Raw genomic sequence first — 18,593 nt, 5'->3', positions numbered from 1 at the left:
ACCTAAAGAGAACTTATAGGATAGATGGGGCAAAGCATGTAGTGACAGAACAAGGGGGAATAGGTTCAAATTGAAAGAGAGTAGCTTTAGATTAGGTATCTAAATCTTTACCCCATCTTTTCTGCAAGGATGGTGAAGCACTGGCAGAGGTTGCCCAGAGAAGCTGTGGCTGCCCCATCCCTGCAGGTGTTCATGGCCAGGTTGGATGGGGCTTTGAGCAGCCTGGTCTAGTGAAAGGTGTCCCTGCCAATGGCAGGGGGTTGGAACTGGATGCTCTTCAAGGTCCCCTTCCAGCCTAGGCCATTCTATGACACTCAGCACCATCAACCTCTCCTTTACTTAAGCACAAGCTGCCATCACCACTCCCCCACAAACCTAGTTTAGAGCCCACAGAAAGGATGTGCTGCTGGTGCAGGGTTCAGGGCCCCTCTCCCACTCCCCACCCAGCTGTGCAGCTGCTGGGAAGGTTCCCAGAGCAGGGAGGAGCCTGGCCCTGCCTCACCTGGTCAGTGGCCTTGCTGAGGGGCTCCCCTCAGCGTCTGCAGGCTGACAGTGACCTAGAGCTGCTATGAAAACACAATGTCTATGCTTCCAAGGCTGCACATCTCAGGAGCAGAACACCAGGAGACAGCACTGCTGCATCTTCACAGCTCTGTAAAAGTAGCAGCATGTTGTGGTGGAACTACTGCTGTGGCCTACCTAGGAGTATAAAAATTACTCAATTCTTGCTATTTCAAGATTACTGATTTTCACTTCAAAGAACTGAATCACAAGTTATTAGAATAAACTTTTATTTATGCTCTCAGGATCCTTATTTTATACTTCAAAGTATGCAACAAAACCTGCTACATTCAAATCTATACAGATTTACTGATATATCATCCACGTTTTACAAAACTGCATATAGATTTGGGAAATTTGTATAAGTTACCTTTATTTACATGTAATACTCTCAGTCCTAATGACCTAGTCAAAGGATAAAACAAAGTGGGATTTTAAATATCCCTTAAGACCCTTTAACATTTGTTACATAATTTACATATCTTCAGAGAGATGTGCTACACTTCCTTCTTGCATATTTATAAAGACTGTGACTAAACAGAAATTTGCTGGCCAAAGCTAGGTACTGTCATTTCCTCAGATCATATTGGTAATAAAATGTTAAAATTTGAGCAAGCCAGGTATACAAACCAACTTTTTTCTTTCAGAACCAACTTTGCTGATCATTTTAACCAGCACTTGCTCAAAAAAAGTGTTAACATTAATACAAAAAATACCCACATTTACAAAAGAAATCAAACTAATATTTATATATGACAAGTTGATCTACAATAAATTGCACATTGTTGGTTATGACTTTGGTTATACTGTATTAACAAATTTGGTTTCTAGACTAACACTGGAGAAAAAAATATAAAAATGCAGCTGTAGAAACTAGCAACCTGTAAACATATCACAGAACCAAATTCTGCACCTGATCACATGTGCATAACCTCCATGCAGTCAGAGGAGTTTGCACATAACAGACTGCTGAATTTGGCCCAGAAAACCCTGTAAACATGTTCTTTTATTGTTATGTAGTGCAATACTGCAAGAATGGATAATAAAGGCCTCTAACTATCAGTAACTAAATACTGAGTGATATCCATACAAATTTCACTTTAAGATTGATTTGTTGCAAAAGGCTGAGTTGAAAATATTATTGTTCAACTACAAATTTATCAAAAAAAGTGATGAACACTCAATAAACCAACATCAGTATACAAATTCAAACAAAAAATGGATATATTTTTTCATTAAAACTCAGAATTATGCTGCTTATCTGTTTTGTATAAAAATCTTGGGTTTGTTACACTGTTTCAGCAAAAGCAAGTTAGAAACAGAAGTCTAAGAACTGTGTCAGCAAGTCAGTCTTCTGCAAACAAATGTTTTCCAATGTTTTATCTAATATGCTGAATTGTAAGGTGCTTTGGGCAGATCTGTTGCAAAGAGCCTGAAGCAGCGTAGATTATGATATTGTAATACATGAAGTTTGTTGGGGTTTTTTTTTTTGTTTGGCTGGGTTTTTTTAAAAACAATTTAACAATTTCAGTTGTTCCTCTTAAAGCAGCAAATCAAATTTAAATCCTCTGCGAAGATCTCTTCACAGCTTTACTTCAGTAGTTTACTGCAGGACAGTCTCCAATATTGTACAAGAGGCAACTGCTAAAAACATTTTAGGTTTTGACTTGGCACTGGCTGATCCAATGTGTATATTGCATGTATCATCAAATACACAAAACTATGGAAATGACAAAATACCTCTTCAAAAGTTAGCAATTTTTAATACTCAGTTATTTTACACATGATACTATGAAGATTCAATAGCCATGTGACTAAATACAATGGTAGTCCCTGGAAAATTCAAATTTCTTTGTAAACCCTTAAAATGAAATTGCAGCACTGGACCAACATAATTTATGTCTGTGTCTTAATCAACCCCATCAAAACCCTGAGTGTTTTCAATCGCTAGAAGAAGTTTATCCCATAAATCTTCAAACGAGTCATATGGAGGCAAATCCAACCGATTAAAGCTGAAAAACAGATAAACACTCTTTAAGTATTTTATCCCTTTTACTGGAGGTCATAATTTATCTGAATTAAATACTCACCAGGTATGAGCTCTTGGCAGTTTTTCAGGGGTACCCCACTGTTCAACTGTGAACAACTGTGGTCCATTTGAACCTGAAGAAAAGAGCACATCAATTTTCACCTTATTATGAAATCCTTTTATAATCAGAGATTCAAATTATGACATATTTGGGGGTTTTGTAATCCAGTTCTGACATTAGAAGGAGCTATCTATATGAATAAAATACAGACTATAGGCAGTAATAGACCTAAATGTATATGCATAGTAGCTGCCATTGAAGTTTTCTGGACAAGACAATTTTATATTGTTATAAATTTTGCATGTAAAAACTTACAGATGTTTATTACCACATGCCAAGTTTTATAATCTGGTAGAAAGAAGTCAATGTCCACCTTTACAAACGCAACAAAACACAGAGTAACTGAGAACTTTTGGAAACACGGCAATCGTGTACTCCCACGATGTTCTTTTGCACCTGAGAGAACATTTTTGGCTAGGAAGGGCAGCCCCAGCTCCTTCTACCCTTCAACAACTGTCTTACAGCATCTCATCTCTCAAAGTTTCTTTAACTCCTCAGTTCTCACCAAGTATACACAAAGAGCGTTTTATAACAGTTTTCTTAAGTTGGAGGAAGACCGTGCAGTTAAAAAAAAAAAAGAAAGACAATTCACTATCTCATCAGAAAACGTCTGTTCTGTGCCCCAGTGCTCCAGCACTTGTGGGTTTGAGCACTGGGTGTTTGAGGAGCAGAAACGCCCGGCTGTGCCACCAGAGGGAGATCTCCGATAGGAAGAGGCTCCAGGGCTGCAGAGCGGGCATGGGAAGGGAACAGCCCAGCAGCAGCAAAGTGCTACAGACCAGCACAAAACACTGAAAAACCACATACAGCTCTTTCAACACAAGGTACGGGAAATATAATTGTTACTGGGGTTTGGTAAGGATGGCACGCTGGCCATAGTAAAACAGAAATAACTGTAAGAGGAAAAAACAGCACCGTACAAGACAACTGCTAGTTGAGTTTTTCATTAACGAGTGAGTGAATACAACTACAGAAGACTGCCCAGACGTATTCTAATCTCCGGGCAGAAGGAAGCCAAGAACTTCAGCAGTTTCTTGCCCTGTATCAATTCTTAGTTCTATCTCTAATAGTGTTCTTCGACTAATAAGCAGAGCTCCTGAGGCAGCAGAACTCTGGCTGGGTTCCCCTGTGATGAGCATGAGCTGTACCAAGGCTCGGGTGCAGCAGCAGACACATGGCTGAGCCTGCTGAGCACACTGTTCTCCCCACTGGAACTCACAATTCATTTACTGATGGAACAACAGAAAAAAAATAAACCAAGTATTTACAATGAAAATTAAGACATGAAGAAATAGGAACACATGATGGGTGGTTTTGTTCACAATCCTTTTGTTTTATAAACAAATTAATGTCTTGTTTATAAAAAAGGAAATGTTTAATCAAAGAAGCAAGTTAGGCTATTCAGTCATTTGCACAGCATCTCAAGCACTTTTAGCCTTAATAAAGTAGTCTACCAGAAAACATAATAGCTGATGGCAGCTGAGAACAGACTTCCCCTAAGCCAAGCATCCCCACCCTTTGTGGGCTGCTCTATCTGCTTGCCCTCAGTGGCTTTTCTGGCTTTGCTATTGAAATTCACTCCCTGCTGTCCTCTGCTTGTTTCATTCTCAGCGTTGTAGTTTCAGTACTTTATGTTTAACTCGTGTCATTTCACTGGTCCCCTCTGGAGTATATCCTTACAAACAACTGCATCTGTACAACCGTGGCTTATGAGCAGATAAAAGCAGTTGTGGAACTGAAGTTAACTGCTGATGCCAGCATGTCTTTGTAATCAGATCTTGGATAACTGGGAATTTTCTTCAAGCTCAATCATGTGTTAAACAGGGATTTTTGCAGCTCTTGAGAACCTTAAAAATCCACATTCATTTGAGAACTCCTATACATTTAAAAACTTCCAAAACCAGAATTAAAACAAAGTATTTATAGAACATGGGAAACATGATATAAGTGACTCTTCTCTAACTTTGTTTCATGTAACTGCCAGTACTTACTAAATTTTAGAACAAAATTTGAAAAATAATTTGACAGTGTCTGAAGTCAAAGATCAGGACAATGTTGGTATCAGGTTCTTTGTTACTTAATTGTGAAGATAATCTCAAGTACTCACCATACAGCTCAGCAAACCCATTCATGGGAACGCGTGATGTGCCAGTAACAAACTGAAGTAATCTTATTCTCTTTTCAGAGTCCATCATTAACACTGCCTATGTATGATAATGATTACAATTAAAGATTTATTTTTAAATTCAAGTTTTAAGCTAGTAGACTTATGCAACATAGTATCTACCTGTAAATCATTATCTGTGATATACATATGCATTTTTTTTAGTGACACACAGCCTACTTCTCTACCTATTGCTTACAGCTATGAAGTCAACAATTTTTAATGGCACTGTAACGAGAGTATGGTTACTGGCTTAGCAGGCTGTTAAAATGCTTCCCTTGAAGATCTGGCCCCCTACTTTCTTTGAAGTTTCTTGATGTTATGAACTAGAAGCCAAATTCCTGTAATTTATTAAACAGAAGAGTTTAACACCTCTTTAGTGTAACCATGCCAGGAAAACCTACACAAATATTTTTAACCCCAGTCAGACAGGGATCTTTTTTAAAAAGCAAGCATCAGTATTGCATTTACATTCTTAACGTGCATCTCATAGTTAGTTTTCTTACTTTCTCAGGAATTTTAATGGTCAAATAATATTTACCTAACCTTTTAATGAATGAAACTATAAACTAGCAGAAAGGCAGCAGCTTTTGAACACATTTTCAATAAGAAAATTTTAGAACTTTATTATACCTTCCAGAACCACTGTATTACTTGATGGTTTATGTTGTAGCCATTTTTGTATTTTGTGTGTAGTTTCCAATCGGCCACGTCCACATCTCCCAGTCCACACATTAATAACTACACAGATAAAGAAAAATAAACAACACCAAAGTTTAAGTCAGTAAACTAAAATTTCAACATAATTTGTTTTCTTTTCCATGATACACCTACCTCTAGCTCATTTTCATCAAAAATTTTAATCAGATCCTGTGGTATTAGTTCAAAAAAGCCCTAAAAAAGATGAGAGAAGTTTGTAAAAATCAAGGCAACATTATTTTAGCATTTTTAGTCATGGAGAAGGACATTTAGAGGCTTTAATAAACACAACCAAAGCAATATATCAAATACAGATGTTTGGACACCGTAGCCCCCAGTTTTGTTATAGTACTTTTAATTGATTTCTCACATCTTTTCTGTGCAACACTGAGTGATGAGTATGGAAGTCTGAATATCATTTACATAATACAATTTGTATAAAAAAGGGTAAATTGCCTAGTTTAAATCAAACTAATATAATTAAATTAAGTTTAATTTCTGCATTGGTCATTAAATAGTTTGCTCTACAGCTAAAGCTGTCAGTCAGGATTGAGAAATAAGCAATTTTTTCAAGGTGAATTAAACACCTCAGTAAAAACATACCAAAATATTTTTAGCTCTGAAATAATTCAAAGCTGACACTACAAACAGCATCACTGCCTTTTTTTATACTTTTAACAAAATTATTAGTGGGTCTTCAGAGTGTCCAAAGAACCTTAATATCAGATACAACAAACTCTTAGAAGAATTTATTTTGTAATTAAAACTATACCTCTTTAAAGGCTGTCATTTGTTTCTGTACTCGGCTCACAAATCTCCACTGAATTACAAGACTGCAAAAAACAAACCAAACAAAACCACATTTAAAATAAAAGTGATTTATATAGAAAGCAACAACTTCCTTTTGTAAATAAAGCTAAAATAGAGCCTCTGTACTAGAGGGCAATCCAGAGAAGTACATTGCCCACAGCAGCTGCTACTCACTGAATGTAGTCTCTCTTGTTCTTGTTGGTGACGACGATTTCTGATCCACCACTTTTCAGTTCATGTTGATGGGTCTAAATGCAATGCACAGAACAGGTCTTAAATAAGGTGAATATGTAACAGCATTCCTATGTTACTATTAGGTAACTCATGCAACTCTTAAAGATTGCAGAACTTGAGAACTATGAGAAATAAATCCAGTCACACAGGTAACCTAATAAATAGAATGTTATACATTAAAAAAAAAAAAAAAAAAGTATTATTGAGGGGTGCAATGGGAAACCTCCATTTTTTCTGGCCTGCTACAACACACCACCAAAGAGGTTCAGAGTAAGGCACACTTCTCTAAGTGCATATTCCATGACCCAGCCCTCATTCCAAATCTCAAATCAAAACCATTACAGAAACCACTTCAGCAATGATTCCAGTAAGTGAAGCAATACACATCTCTCTTAAAAAGTGACTACTAGAACCTCAGAAGACAAATATCTCATCTTCAGTTTTCATGGATGTACACTTTCATTGCTTCTTCTTAAGATCACTATTGTTACACAAGACCACAAAGCTTATTATCCTTAAATCTGGCTGGCAACTGTAATTTGGAATTTTTATTCAAGACTTGTGGTATTTCTACATGACCTATCTTAAATAGCTTTGTATGCAATAACAAACATATTTATTCCATAGGTTTCTAGTACATCTTAAGAGAAAGGAAACATGTTATCTCCCAACGATCCCATCAGTTTCCAAAGGAGCTTTCCAGCCAATCACACAAACCCAACCTCTACTCCAGACCAAATAATGTACTATGGTATCTTAGTCTTGGTTGCCTTCACAGCATCAGCTACATTTCAATGCAAGCAGTAGTCAACAAAAAAGCACAAGCAATTTTTTAAAGCTCTGGTTATTTCCAAGTCCTTTATCATACCATGTTGAAAGCACTGCATAAGTGGAAAAAGCTGAGTGAGCAAAGGGGTTTTCTTAACACCATATAGACAAAATCCCCTAATTTCACAGGTCAAGTATTTTTTTTTCATGTTTTGTCTAGTCTACATTACATGAACATACTAACCTGACCAAAAAGTTCTTCATCAACTATGAATCTGAGGTCCAGTTCTGTTGGATCATTTTCAAGGATCCATCTCAGAGAATTGTAATATTCACTATCCTAAGAAAGAATTACAAAATAGTAAACACTAAATAAAGTAGCCACATTATAAACTGCAAGAGGTTCCCTGACAGCCCAGTGAACACTTCTGCCCAGGGTAATCCTATACTGGATACAGAGACACTGCAGTTTGTATGAAGTTCTGAAGACCTTTGAAATCCAATTGTTCAGCAATCTATGTAAATGTCTCATATAGAAAAATGGTGGTAAGATGGTATAGCACTATCTGAAGTAATAGATTTTGGACTCTTCTCTTCTCTTATCCTCTATTTATCTTCTTTTTACTGCCAGACATTACTACAAAGAACCTTAGGAAATGAAAATTAAGATAAAGCCAACCACATCCTGGCTCCATCCAAAGCAGTGTGACCAGAAGTTTGAGGCCCAGCTCTGGGGCCCCCAGCACGAGGACATGGAGCAGCTGCAGTGAGTCCAGAGGAGGCCACCAAGATGCTACAAGGGCTGGAGCACCTCTGCTCTGGAGACAGGCTGGGACAGCTGGGAGTGCTCAGCCTGGAGAAGAGAAGGCTCCAGGAGACCTTACAGCACCTTCCAGTATCAGTACAGGAGCGATAGAACAGGGGACCTTGTGATAGGACGAGGAGGGTGGATTTAGCTTGGATATTAAGGAATTCTTCCCTGAGAGGGTGGTGAGACACTGGCACAAGGTGCCCAGAGAAGCTGTGGCTGCCCCATCTCTGGAAGTGTTCAAGGTTGGACAGAGCTTGGAGCAACCCAGTCTAGTGGAAGGTGTCCCTGCCTTGCAACCCAAACCACGCCATCATTCTAGAGTACTGAACAAAAACCAAATCAAAACAAAAAAAAAATCAGGACACATCTACAAATCTATTACTCAGAAACAGATAGCAACTACATGCTGCAATCCTAAAGGGCTGCAAAACCAGTAACAGATTAAAAAAACAGAATAAAAATAATTTTGGCCATGAGTATTCTAGATAAGAGCCATTATCAGAGAACCAACTTAACAAGAAAAGTCTAAAGGACATGTCTTTCCTTTAAAAATGTTACATTGTATCACTTAAATATTTTCAGTCCCTGAAAAACTGATTTTTATAATCAAAGGAAAAAACTAAGACAGGAAGCCTAAGAGTACTTATATTCAATTTTATAAAATCTCAGTGTCTAAAACATTTTAAGAAAACATCATAGAAAGTTTAGGTTCAAGTTTCCAATACAGCTTAACTGACTTGAACCTGAGTCTAGGTCTTTGGTTTTCATCAGAAGTTTTAATTCCTATACAGCTTACAGACTTATAAAAGACATAGCCTAAAGATACCTTTGAATCATGCACTTTCAACCTTCAAAATGTCACTAAAGATATACATGTACACATAAAAATTATAAACTAACATGAAAATTATCCACATGATAAAGTAAATTACATACCACAGACTCCATATCATGTAGTGTTATTGGTTTTTGAAGCATCATCTTGTAAAAAGGACGAATAAAAAAGGCTTTAAAGAAGAAGAAATAAATTTAACAGATGTAACTTAGGACTCCAAACACATGCAATATTAATCTGAATATCACATTACATAAGATAAATACTAACCATCCAGAAGTTTTCCGTGGTAAACAGCCATTCCAGCCACACGACCTATAAACTTGAAATAAGAGAGATGATCTTCATTGCAAAGCCCAGAGTTCGGATTGATCTGCAGAGTATAGTTATCTCTGAAGTTGAAGGAGGGAAGAGGGAAGAGAAAGAAAAACAAAATGTTGTACTATTGGAACAGTCTCACATTTGAAGATCTGAAAGACATCACTCATTAAATCAGTTATTGCTTTTCATGATGATATCTAATATTAAACAATATGCAATAGAAGACTATTAGTATATCAGAAACAACCACCATGAACTACCTTAGTAACTTAGAGATATACCAAAGAGAAGGGGTTAACTCCCATTCATTTTAAAGTAGAATAACATTCTCTGCATTACTGATTACATAGTGCCTCTTCTGTGTGCAGGAGATGGTTGCAAGCACACGTTTGTCCATGCAAAAATGCCACGGCTTGTGTTAGACTGCTGTAAAAAACCCCACAAGTACTGTCTCCACATTACTCCTCTGTCAAGCAATTGTGCACAGATTATCACAGTTATTATCAACTAAACCCTCCCATGCATTTGCAAGGGCCGCAGGAACCCCATTTTTAAAGGAGGTATGAGGAATACAATTTCTTTTCCTAAGTTTTCACATCTTCTAGAACAGTATTACTTACGTAGCTGAATATTCGAACAATCCATAATAAGGATTAAACATTTCTTTAGAGAGAAGGAAGAACCATTCCCTGGCCACTCCTCCATAGTCTAAACCTTTTTCACCATCAAATTCAATCCAAAGTCTTGCTTTAAGGAAATCTGCTCTCTTTACGGCTATAATTCTTCTGTAAGAATCTTCAAGGATTGTTGTGCGATGAATTTTCATTTCAAACCTATTTGGAATATCACTCTAAAAAAGAGAATATGAAAACAAAGAATAATGAAACAAAGCCCAGCATCTTATAGTTTTGCAGAATATGCAAACTCTGAAAATAGACAAAGAGGGCACAGAAACCCTTTCCTTACATAACCTGGAAACATAACACAATATGATTGAAAAGAGGCTCTATTTACCTACAATTATACTAGCAAAGAGAATTTCAGATATTAACTTCTATTTCATGCTAAGAAAATACAGTTAAACTAAGTTCTTAACAGTAACAGCATATGAGCAGTTGTTCTGCATGCAGCAGAGTCTCTTCTGACACTGAACATTTATCATATTACACACTTGATTAAAAACAGCTCACAGTTGACACATAAAATTATCTGGAACCATTTTACCTGACTTATTTCACCTTCTAGTTTAATATTCTATAAGCCTAAGTGTCCTGTTCTCTTAACTTAAGACAAAATCTACAGTTGTATTTAATTCTTAAACTACCACGATTGCATTGCATGGCTGAGTTGTCTATCACTTCTCAGATTAAGATACTGACATTTGAATGAATGTCAATCTTGTCTGACTAGGAACACAAAAAAAGAAATGCATGTGTAATTGTGTGCAATTTACTTGTCAGCTCAAAATGCATAGGCAGACTCAGCAGGTAGAAGGTAAAGCATGGATCTAAACTCAAAGGCTGTTATTATATATGTAAAATATCTCCCAAGGGTGTAAAATTTGATTGAACTTCTGCAGACTCATTGTTATCTGGCTGTCCAGATGCTATTTAGAGTCTTTTATGCTACATGTTATAAATATACTTGGCACTACCACTTCAAACTTGAGTTTGGAAACAAGATTCATAAACTTCAGATTTTAAGGCTGCAACAATTTATTGTAGTCAACCAGCCTGATCATGATGACAGCAGATTTCTACATAGACAGACTAAAATATATTCTGAGAACTTCTGAGAACTTTCCACATTCTGACTTTCAAAAACTATTCTATGCTTGATCAGTGATTTCCAAACTTTTCTGTTGCCATTCTTACTTTCAGGTTCATGACATTTTAACCTTTGAGAATTTCTACTTTTTTAATTAGATTGCTTGCAGTCTCATCAGTGCATTAAGTCACAAACCCTGCTGTTAGAGTAAATGCAATTGTTACCAAGTCAGTTCTTCACAAATGTATTTGTGTTCCAACAGTAAATTTACCTTCCCTGTAACCTAAGATTTCCCTTGTTTAAGAGGCCTAAGTTTCATACCCTTCTGCCGGATTCCTACTGATTACTAACCTGTTTCTTCAATTTCTTTCTGAAGAATTCATATTTCCGCTTATAGTCCCTGGAGTAAGGCACAGCCTTTGAGGGAAAAAAAGAAAGAAGTCTCATGTCTTGTGAAAACCAGACAACCCCTTTAAATTCTGAGATAACAGGAATACATGTTTAACTGAGTGCCAGGGGAGACTTCCAATGTATAAACACCAGGAATGAAAAGCACTTCTCTGTTCAGATCAGATGCACAGAATTCATGCTGTACTTCCCCATTAGCTGATGTAACTGCCTGAGATCCCTGAGTGGCCCAGATCAAAGTGACCAAAATGCCTTCGGTGACGTCCATAACAGGTCCATTTCCCTGCTGTATCATGAGAGACCTGGCTACAAACACCTCTATTTTCCATGGACAGGGAAGGTTGTTTACACACGCAGGCTATTAATAAACACAGATATCAGCTGAACACTAAAACCCATCTATAATTATAATGCAAACCATCTTTGCAATTAGTTCTGGTAATTTCGCACTTCAGATTAAGTATTGAAGCTGGATAATTATTTTTCAGTTGAAAATTAATTCCTCTTTAAGCCTTTTTTTCTTTCCTTCTTCCTCAAATTTACTTCTTGAATTGAGCTAGTGCAGACAAAAAATTAATAGACTTTCTTACTCACTTCCAATCCCTCCCCACAATCTATAAGGAAACTTTCCTACTACTAGGGGAACTGCTTTTTCTTTCTGGCATTTAAAGAACAGAAAACTTTCTAAACAGTCTTTAAAAAATAAATAAAAATGCTTTGTTCAAACACCCTGAAAGTTTCAATTACTAGACAGACTAACTGATAAGTGACAAGAGTTTGTTTGGGTTCTATTAACAGTATTTCTGAAAAACATGAAAATCTACATTAGGAAAGCTTACTGGTCCAGTTATTGCCACATTCTGCAGTCGAGGATCCTCCCATTGTGTTTTCTTTGTATCTGCAAGAGATCTTTCAATTAGTTTCATTAATTTAAATAATGTTCACATATAAAATTATGAGTAGGAAAGAATACTACATTGTACATACTGTGGTTTATGAAGAATATTCTTCCATCTGTGTGAGTTCTCTCTTCCCACCCTGGCTGTAAAAAGGCAACATTTGTTTTTATTAAATTTTTATTATAAATTTCTGATCATATAATGTGCATAGAATTCAACATGATCTGCAGTTGTGGGCATTCCTCCCCACCTACTATTAGCACTGCAATTCAAAACAGTATTTTTTGTAGGAAAAAGCAGGCTGCATTTTTTCATGTGTAAATTTCAATAATGCTGACTTAAATACATAAATTGTTTCTTCTGCAAAACAAGTATAGAACGGTTTACTTACTGGTAATGGGCCCAGGTCAACTGGATCTAGGGAAGGCTTTCTCCTCGGATAAACAGAAACTTTCAGTCTTGGATCTTCCTTTGAAAAGAAAACAAGCAGCATGTTAAAATCCTTTTGCTGTTTTGTTTTTAATTTTTGTCTTTATTAATGGCTTTGTAAAGAACATGCTTAGTACCAATTAGGTAACGGTTGCATATTCTGTAGCCAGAGGAATCCTTGCCGATTCTCAGTCCTACAGTAATTTATAATAATTTTCTAGTAAGCTCTCACTTTATTTTATTTATATATATATAAATATAGAACCCTCACTCAACTCAGTTTTTCCATAATTGAGTCAAATTACTCTTTCCACATGATTTCTGACACTCCTTATCCTTTTTGGGTTTGGCAGGGGTTTTTGTTTAGTTGATATGTTGGGGCTTTTTGTAGGAACAAGGATGAAGATGGTTGTGTTAAATGAGTTCTTTTCATCTACCTGGAGAAAAGAATACCCATTTTGAATCAATTTAATGCATTTCTCTTTCCTTTTCACTTGACAGTAACACTGACTTACTCTTGAGATGCTTAAGCCCATCTAACAGCACACCAAGTGGTGTGCAGTGCCCCTCTGTGGAACTGCAGCTGTACAGCTCCCTCATCCATATGATGCTTGCACTTGGTCTGCTTTTCTAAGCATTCACAGAAATTTATGTTGTGGCCTGTGATAAATTCAAGGTAATGGATTTCCTGATGAAGGTATGTTTACAGAACTAATTTCTGTGAACAGCTCCTATAAGCTACCACAGTTCTGCAATGTCATTTAGGATGGGCTTTACATCTGCAAAGCAGATTCCTGTTTTCCTCCTTCCAAACTAAGCTTTCAAGTACCAATACAATTAGTAAAACTGATAACCTTCTACTTATAACAGGTATTATTACATAGCACTCAGACTCACACAGAATATTTTGGGTTGGAAGGGACTCACAAGGGTCATGGAGTCCATCTCCATGACCTGTACAGGGATTGAATACCCCACCTTGGCTTTATTATAACCAAGCTCTGACCTTGCTCCTGAACAGACAGACACAGCTATCTTGGGACTAAGGAAACATACGGAAACTTGCCAAAAGCAGCAAAGTTTTGACTCAAGAGGAACTAGAATTTCAGTTCATGAGAACAGTTTTCCATTACCCATGTTGTGGTTTTGGTGTTGTGGTCAATAAAGAATGGTCTCCCATTGGGTGCATGTCGGACTTCCCAGCCTTTAGGGAGAATTCCTTGCTCCATTTCAGGCTGCTGCTGAGAAGACTGTTGTGATGAATCATTTGATGTTGCTTGTGGCTGTCTTCCTACAGGAATACTTTGTGCAGCTGACACCTGACTTGCTTCCACAGCAATCTATGGTAAATGACCAAAAAACATCCTATCAAATCAAAGCCCTGTAAAGCAATATTTTCATAAAGCAAGTCCCTGACAGATTTCATAATATCAACCACACTGACTAATGATCACTGATAGTGCTGAAGGTTTACAGAAGCCTTCCAACCTCCTCAGCTACCACTCTCCAGAAGGGAGAGTGACTTGCCATAAACATTATTGTTCCTAACTCTCTGTGCAGTCTCTCAGACATTTAACGTGGTACTTTACAGTTTATGCCTTTCACGTGTTCTATTTCAAAGCCATCTCTCCACTTCTATTACGCAAGATGTTTAAAAGGTTCAATGAATACAAACATCAGTAAATTGAAGACAGGCAATACCTGTACAACTGGTTTTATCCAGGTAGTGGTTCTAGAGTTGTGATCTATATAATATGACCTTCCTTTTTCATCTTGTCGTTCTTCCCAGCCTGGGGGTAATCCAGATGAAGTAGGCAGTAACTATATATTAGTGATAACAGATGAAAAACAATTAAGGAAACAATGAAACTTACTGTGAAAAGGTTTTCCTGTCAACTTAAAACAACAAAACTGTACTTCAGAAGGTTCAAGACTTTTTTAAATTGGATAGAATAGATAAGAAATATTTAAGTCCTTCCTGAATATTATGAAGCCACAGATTCTTATTTGTTTGATAATAAAAAATTCAAACTCCTCGTGTGAAAGGATTCATTTCTATACCTGGTTTAGGTTGATCCAGCCTAGTACTTCTGGCTGTGAGATCACAGTTTCCAGTGTCACCATGAAAACATAATGGAATGTGGTATAGCTTTTAATTAGAAGTAAACAATTATAAGGCAAACCATTTGAAAAACGAAATTCATATCATCAGGGCAAGACTACTTCCTCCTGCAGGCTATGCATCAAGCTAACTCTAAACAAAGCTGAAACATGAAAGCTTTACAGCTGAACTAGACCCATAATTGCCATTTTGTCAGGACAGCTGCTGGGCAAGGAAGGCCAAATCTCATTTGAAATGTCAGCACCTAACACAGCTAAAAGCCTGTGTTTTTTGAAAAATTACTTACCACTGGATGTGCAGGCTGCTCTTCAGGTCTGTATGTTTGCAGACTACCTCTTCTGCTGGAATGGTTCTTGAAGGAGTGGAGAGGAATGACACGTTAGCTATTACTGCAGCTTTAAGGATGGCAACAAACATTCAACAATGGTTATCACACTTCAAGCTATTACAGTTTCCATCCTGAGCAAGGTGTATTTATTTTGCAATGTGATTTAGTATTGTATTTTTCAAACTCCTGTTTTAACAGCTACAAACACCAAGTTCACAGAGTCTGTTATAATCTTAGAATGATAGAGGCTTGTGAAAGTTCAGAAAACTCTAGCAATAGATGTTTTGGCATGTAAAACATTAATTACAAATAGTTACAGTATATTTGAGCTTACAGTATAGAACTTTTTGTGTTGTCAGTAAAGTCTGTGATAGAGCAGAGTTAACACAACTTTCCAGAGAGTAGATTAGGTCAATAATTAAAAGATAAGACAGTCTGAGATAACCAATTTGAGAAGAGCAATTCAATTCCTGGACTTTGCATAAGTGTCCATCTTCCTGCCTAAAGCCATGTTTAGATCTTGCTGCAATTAAGTACCTGTATTTCATTTTGCTCCAGAATTTCCACAACTATTTGAAGGATTTTCCCCTATCCAAATACTATTGGACTACTTCAAAGAAGAAGCATGATTAACTTTTTAATTTTTTTTGTTGTTGTTGTTGGAGGGGGTGGGGTGTAATGCATGTGAAGGAAGGCAAGACTGCCATTCTAGCTGTCTCTTGCAAATAATTTGAACATCTGCCCCTTTCTTTGCTCAGGCCACCCAAGCAAGCTGAAATAACAGTTTCTTTGCTATCCATCCCATGCTGAATAGGAGAAATCAAATAAAGTCTTGTTACTCTCAGTTGACTGTTTCCAGCAACACTAGTGATACATTTGTACAAACTCAGATAAACATTGTCAATTCCAAATTTACATTTGGAAGGGCATTCTTAACATCACAAAAACTAATGATTATTTCAATACCAAAATCTAACACACTAGATGGCCTGGGTCACCTCTACAGGCTTTCCTCAATGGACAGTGAATTTCTCATGTCACATATCAGGTTACAAGGCTGTTTGTGGAGCTCGGGTTGCAGAGGACAGCTGAGCTTATTTAATTGCTTGCTACCACCAAAAAGTCGAGTTTCACCCTGGCTAAATACTCCTGCTGTTTTCCCTCTGCTCCTGCAGCATTTGTCACATAACCCAGCATGCTGTTTCAGTTGCTCAAACTGCAAAAAGGCAGAGCTGGGGAAAAGAGAGTACTTTTCTGCTGGGTTAGCAAGCTGAACAGACTCATACAGAGGTCAGGCAAGTTTCACAGCTGGCACAAGGGCTGTGGAGCTGTATGAGCAAGCTCCCTTTTTTGCTGCTAAGGAAGCAGCAGGTTTAAACAACCCAATCATAAAACCTTTTCTCAATATCCACAATGAAAAATGGTCAATCTTAGAACTTGTTCTAATGGGAAAAGTAACTTACATAGCACAACTCCCATAGAAACAGGCTTTCAGGATACAGGCAGATGTTTTCATTTGTAGTTTTCAGCACTCTATGACACTAGGCTAAGAGGTAGATTTACAGATTGAAAAATAGTTCACACAAATCTGTTTTAACCTCAGGCAGAAATCCATATTAGCAAAGCAGAGAGGAAGAAAATGCTTACTTAGATGGGATTCTACAGCAAAAAGACTATTCTTAAAGTTTGTGCATTTGAGATGAAATTAAAAATATAATTCCTAAATAAAGGATTTATGGATCTAATTCTATCAGAACAATGAGAAAAATAATTTACAGTGTAGGCTGTTGACTGGCCAGTAGCTGGACTTCCAGAGGTAGTAAGTCTGTTACTCAATTCTTCTGCAAGATGACTCTGTATATCACAGCTACTCTGCGAGAGAGGTATTTGAACGTTCTGGCTGCTGTACATTGTTGCCTCATCTTCAGTTATAATTTCCCAGCTCTTTAAAAGGAAAATAGAGGGAAAACATTTTTTTAAAGTAGTTCCAAGTTACAATTAGTTAAGACAAGCTTTTTGAGTAGGCTAGATTAAAAAATCACTTGCATTTCAGAAACATTTTGAGATGTACTGCTTTACCTCGGGGGAATCTCTGTTGTCTGTGTTTTCTGTATCCTCTGATATCTGTCGCCGGTGAGTGAACACGTGCTGGGCCTCCAGCTGCACACTGCCAAGATCTGCAACAGCCACACTGTCCCTGGTGGGGCAGGGTGGGAGAAGTCAGCAAACAGCAGCCAGAGTTTATCTTTCAACAGTAAGCCAGGCTAACAGAAAACACATACATCATAGTAATTTTGGCAGAAGAAAAAGAAACAGTCTGGACTATATAAATTAATGTAAACTATTTAAAATGAATAAGCATTCATGTCAATGTGAAGTGTAAGCTGAAGAACCAGGTAGCATTCCAGGGGAAAAAGAAAAAAAAAACCTAAAAAATAAGGCAAATAATTTTACTAAGTCCCTGATGGGAAGAAAAAAAAACAGGCTGAAAACTGAAAAATTATTTACTTTCCATTCCTATAGCTGTTGACTCTCCAACTACAGCCAGTTTCTAATTGAACACATACTTCCAGAGCACAGTAAAGTCCAAATGATCACCAGCCAGTGACCACTGCATGAGGGCTTCTAAATTAAGTAAGGGAAAGGTCTCTATCAATTTTCAAACTGTTCACTTTTTATTTCTCCTTGCTTTCAATGTAACTAGGGTGAATTACACTAGCTAATACAAGACTTGAATTTTCAGGCTAAAAGACATACTGTGCAGTTGGTCTTTTCCACTGTGTTCTTCTGAATTCATGATTGACATAGTAGGTCCTGCCGAGGATGTCTTGTCTTTCTTCCCAGCCTGAAGGCAGTGGAGGAGATTCCTGCTGCTGCTGTTGTGGCTGGCTGGCAGCCTCTGGTTGGTCCAATATAATCCACCCAGGCTGAAAGACATAATATAACCACCTTTAATACTACAAACGTTGAAAAACACATCTTAATTTATCAAGCTACTTCCTGTTTTAAGGTGAAGTTCCATTACATCTTAAGCCAGCACATTTGACTCTGGTTTTTGTGTGTTTATTTCTAGAAAAATGACAGGGCACGTTATGCATGCAGAAATCTTATTTTTAACTCAAGGTCCTTAAATATATTAGTATGAGAAGATGTTAATTCCAGGAAAATAAACAGCATTCACAGAATACACTAAAAGCTTAAATATTGTCATTTCGTACATATGCTGCATATGTATGAGGCAAATGAACACACCTTTCTGTAACAAAGTTTCACTACAGCAAAGGTGG

General features: G+C 37.2%; 1 protein-coding gene across 2 annotated transcripts in view; it reads right to left on the bottom strand.

The window, feature by feature from the left end:
- Positions 1 to 804: 804 nt before the first annotated feature.
- Positions 805 to 18,593, bottom strand: part of NEDD4 (NEDD4 E3 ubiquitin protein ligase) — a gene marked incomplete at its 5' end in the record, with an annotated part of 49,308 nt that continues 31,519 nt past the window's right edge. For both annotated transcript variants that reach the window (XM_083871141.1, XM_083871140.1), the window contains 21 exons: positions 805 to 2,573; positions 2,652 to 2,724; positions 4,819 to 4,915; positions 5,509 to 5,616; positions 5,710 to 5,769; positions 6,347 to 6,407; positions 6,559 to 6,632; positions 7,631 to 7,726; positions 9,134 to 9,204; positions 9,303 to 9,424; positions 9,974 to 10,203; positions 11,472 to 11,537; positions 12,368 to 12,426; positions 12,516 to 12,570; positions 12,819 to 12,896; positions 13,990 to 14,196; positions 14,558 to 14,677; positions 15,265 to 15,330; positions 17,083 to 17,250; positions 17,386 to 17,503; positions 18,064 to 18,233. In XM_083871141.1, the coding sequence (XP_083727267.1) occupies positions 2,471 to 2,573; positions 2,652 to 2,724; positions 4,819 to 4,915; positions 5,509 to 5,616; positions 5,710 to 5,769; positions 6,347 to 6,407; positions 6,559 to 6,632; positions 7,631 to 7,726; positions 9,134 to 9,204; positions 9,303 to 9,424; positions 9,974 to 10,203; positions 11,472 to 11,537; positions 12,368 to 12,426; positions 12,516 to 12,570; positions 12,819 to 12,896; positions 13,990 to 14,196; positions 14,558 to 14,677; positions 15,265 to 15,330; positions 17,083 to 17,250; positions 17,386 to 17,503; positions 18,064 to 18,233 (2,202 nt within the window). In that variant the 3' untranslated portion in view covers positions 805 to 2,470. The remainder of the gene's footprint in view (positions 2,574 to 2,651; positions 2,725 to 4,818; positions 4,916 to 5,508; positions 5,617 to 5,709; positions 5,770 to 6,346; positions 6,408 to 6,558; positions 6,633 to 7,630; positions 7,727 to 9,133; positions 9,205 to 9,302; positions 9,425 to 9,973; positions 10,204 to 11,471; positions 11,538 to 12,367; positions 12,427 to 12,515; positions 12,571 to 12,818; positions 12,897 to 13,989; positions 14,197 to 14,557; positions 14,678 to 15,264; positions 15,331 to 17,082; positions 17,251 to 17,385; positions 17,504 to 18,063; positions 18,234 to 18,593) is intronic.

This window comes from Zosterops lateralis (genome assembly GCF_965231275.1).
Source record: "Zosterops lateralis genome assembly, chromosome: 13".
NCBI lineage: Eukaryota > Metazoa > Chordata > Aves > Passeriformes > Zosteropidae > Zosterops > Zosterops lateralis.
The sequence above is the reverse complement of the archived record's forward strand: the minus strand, read 5'-3'. Positions and strand labels throughout refer to the sequence as shown.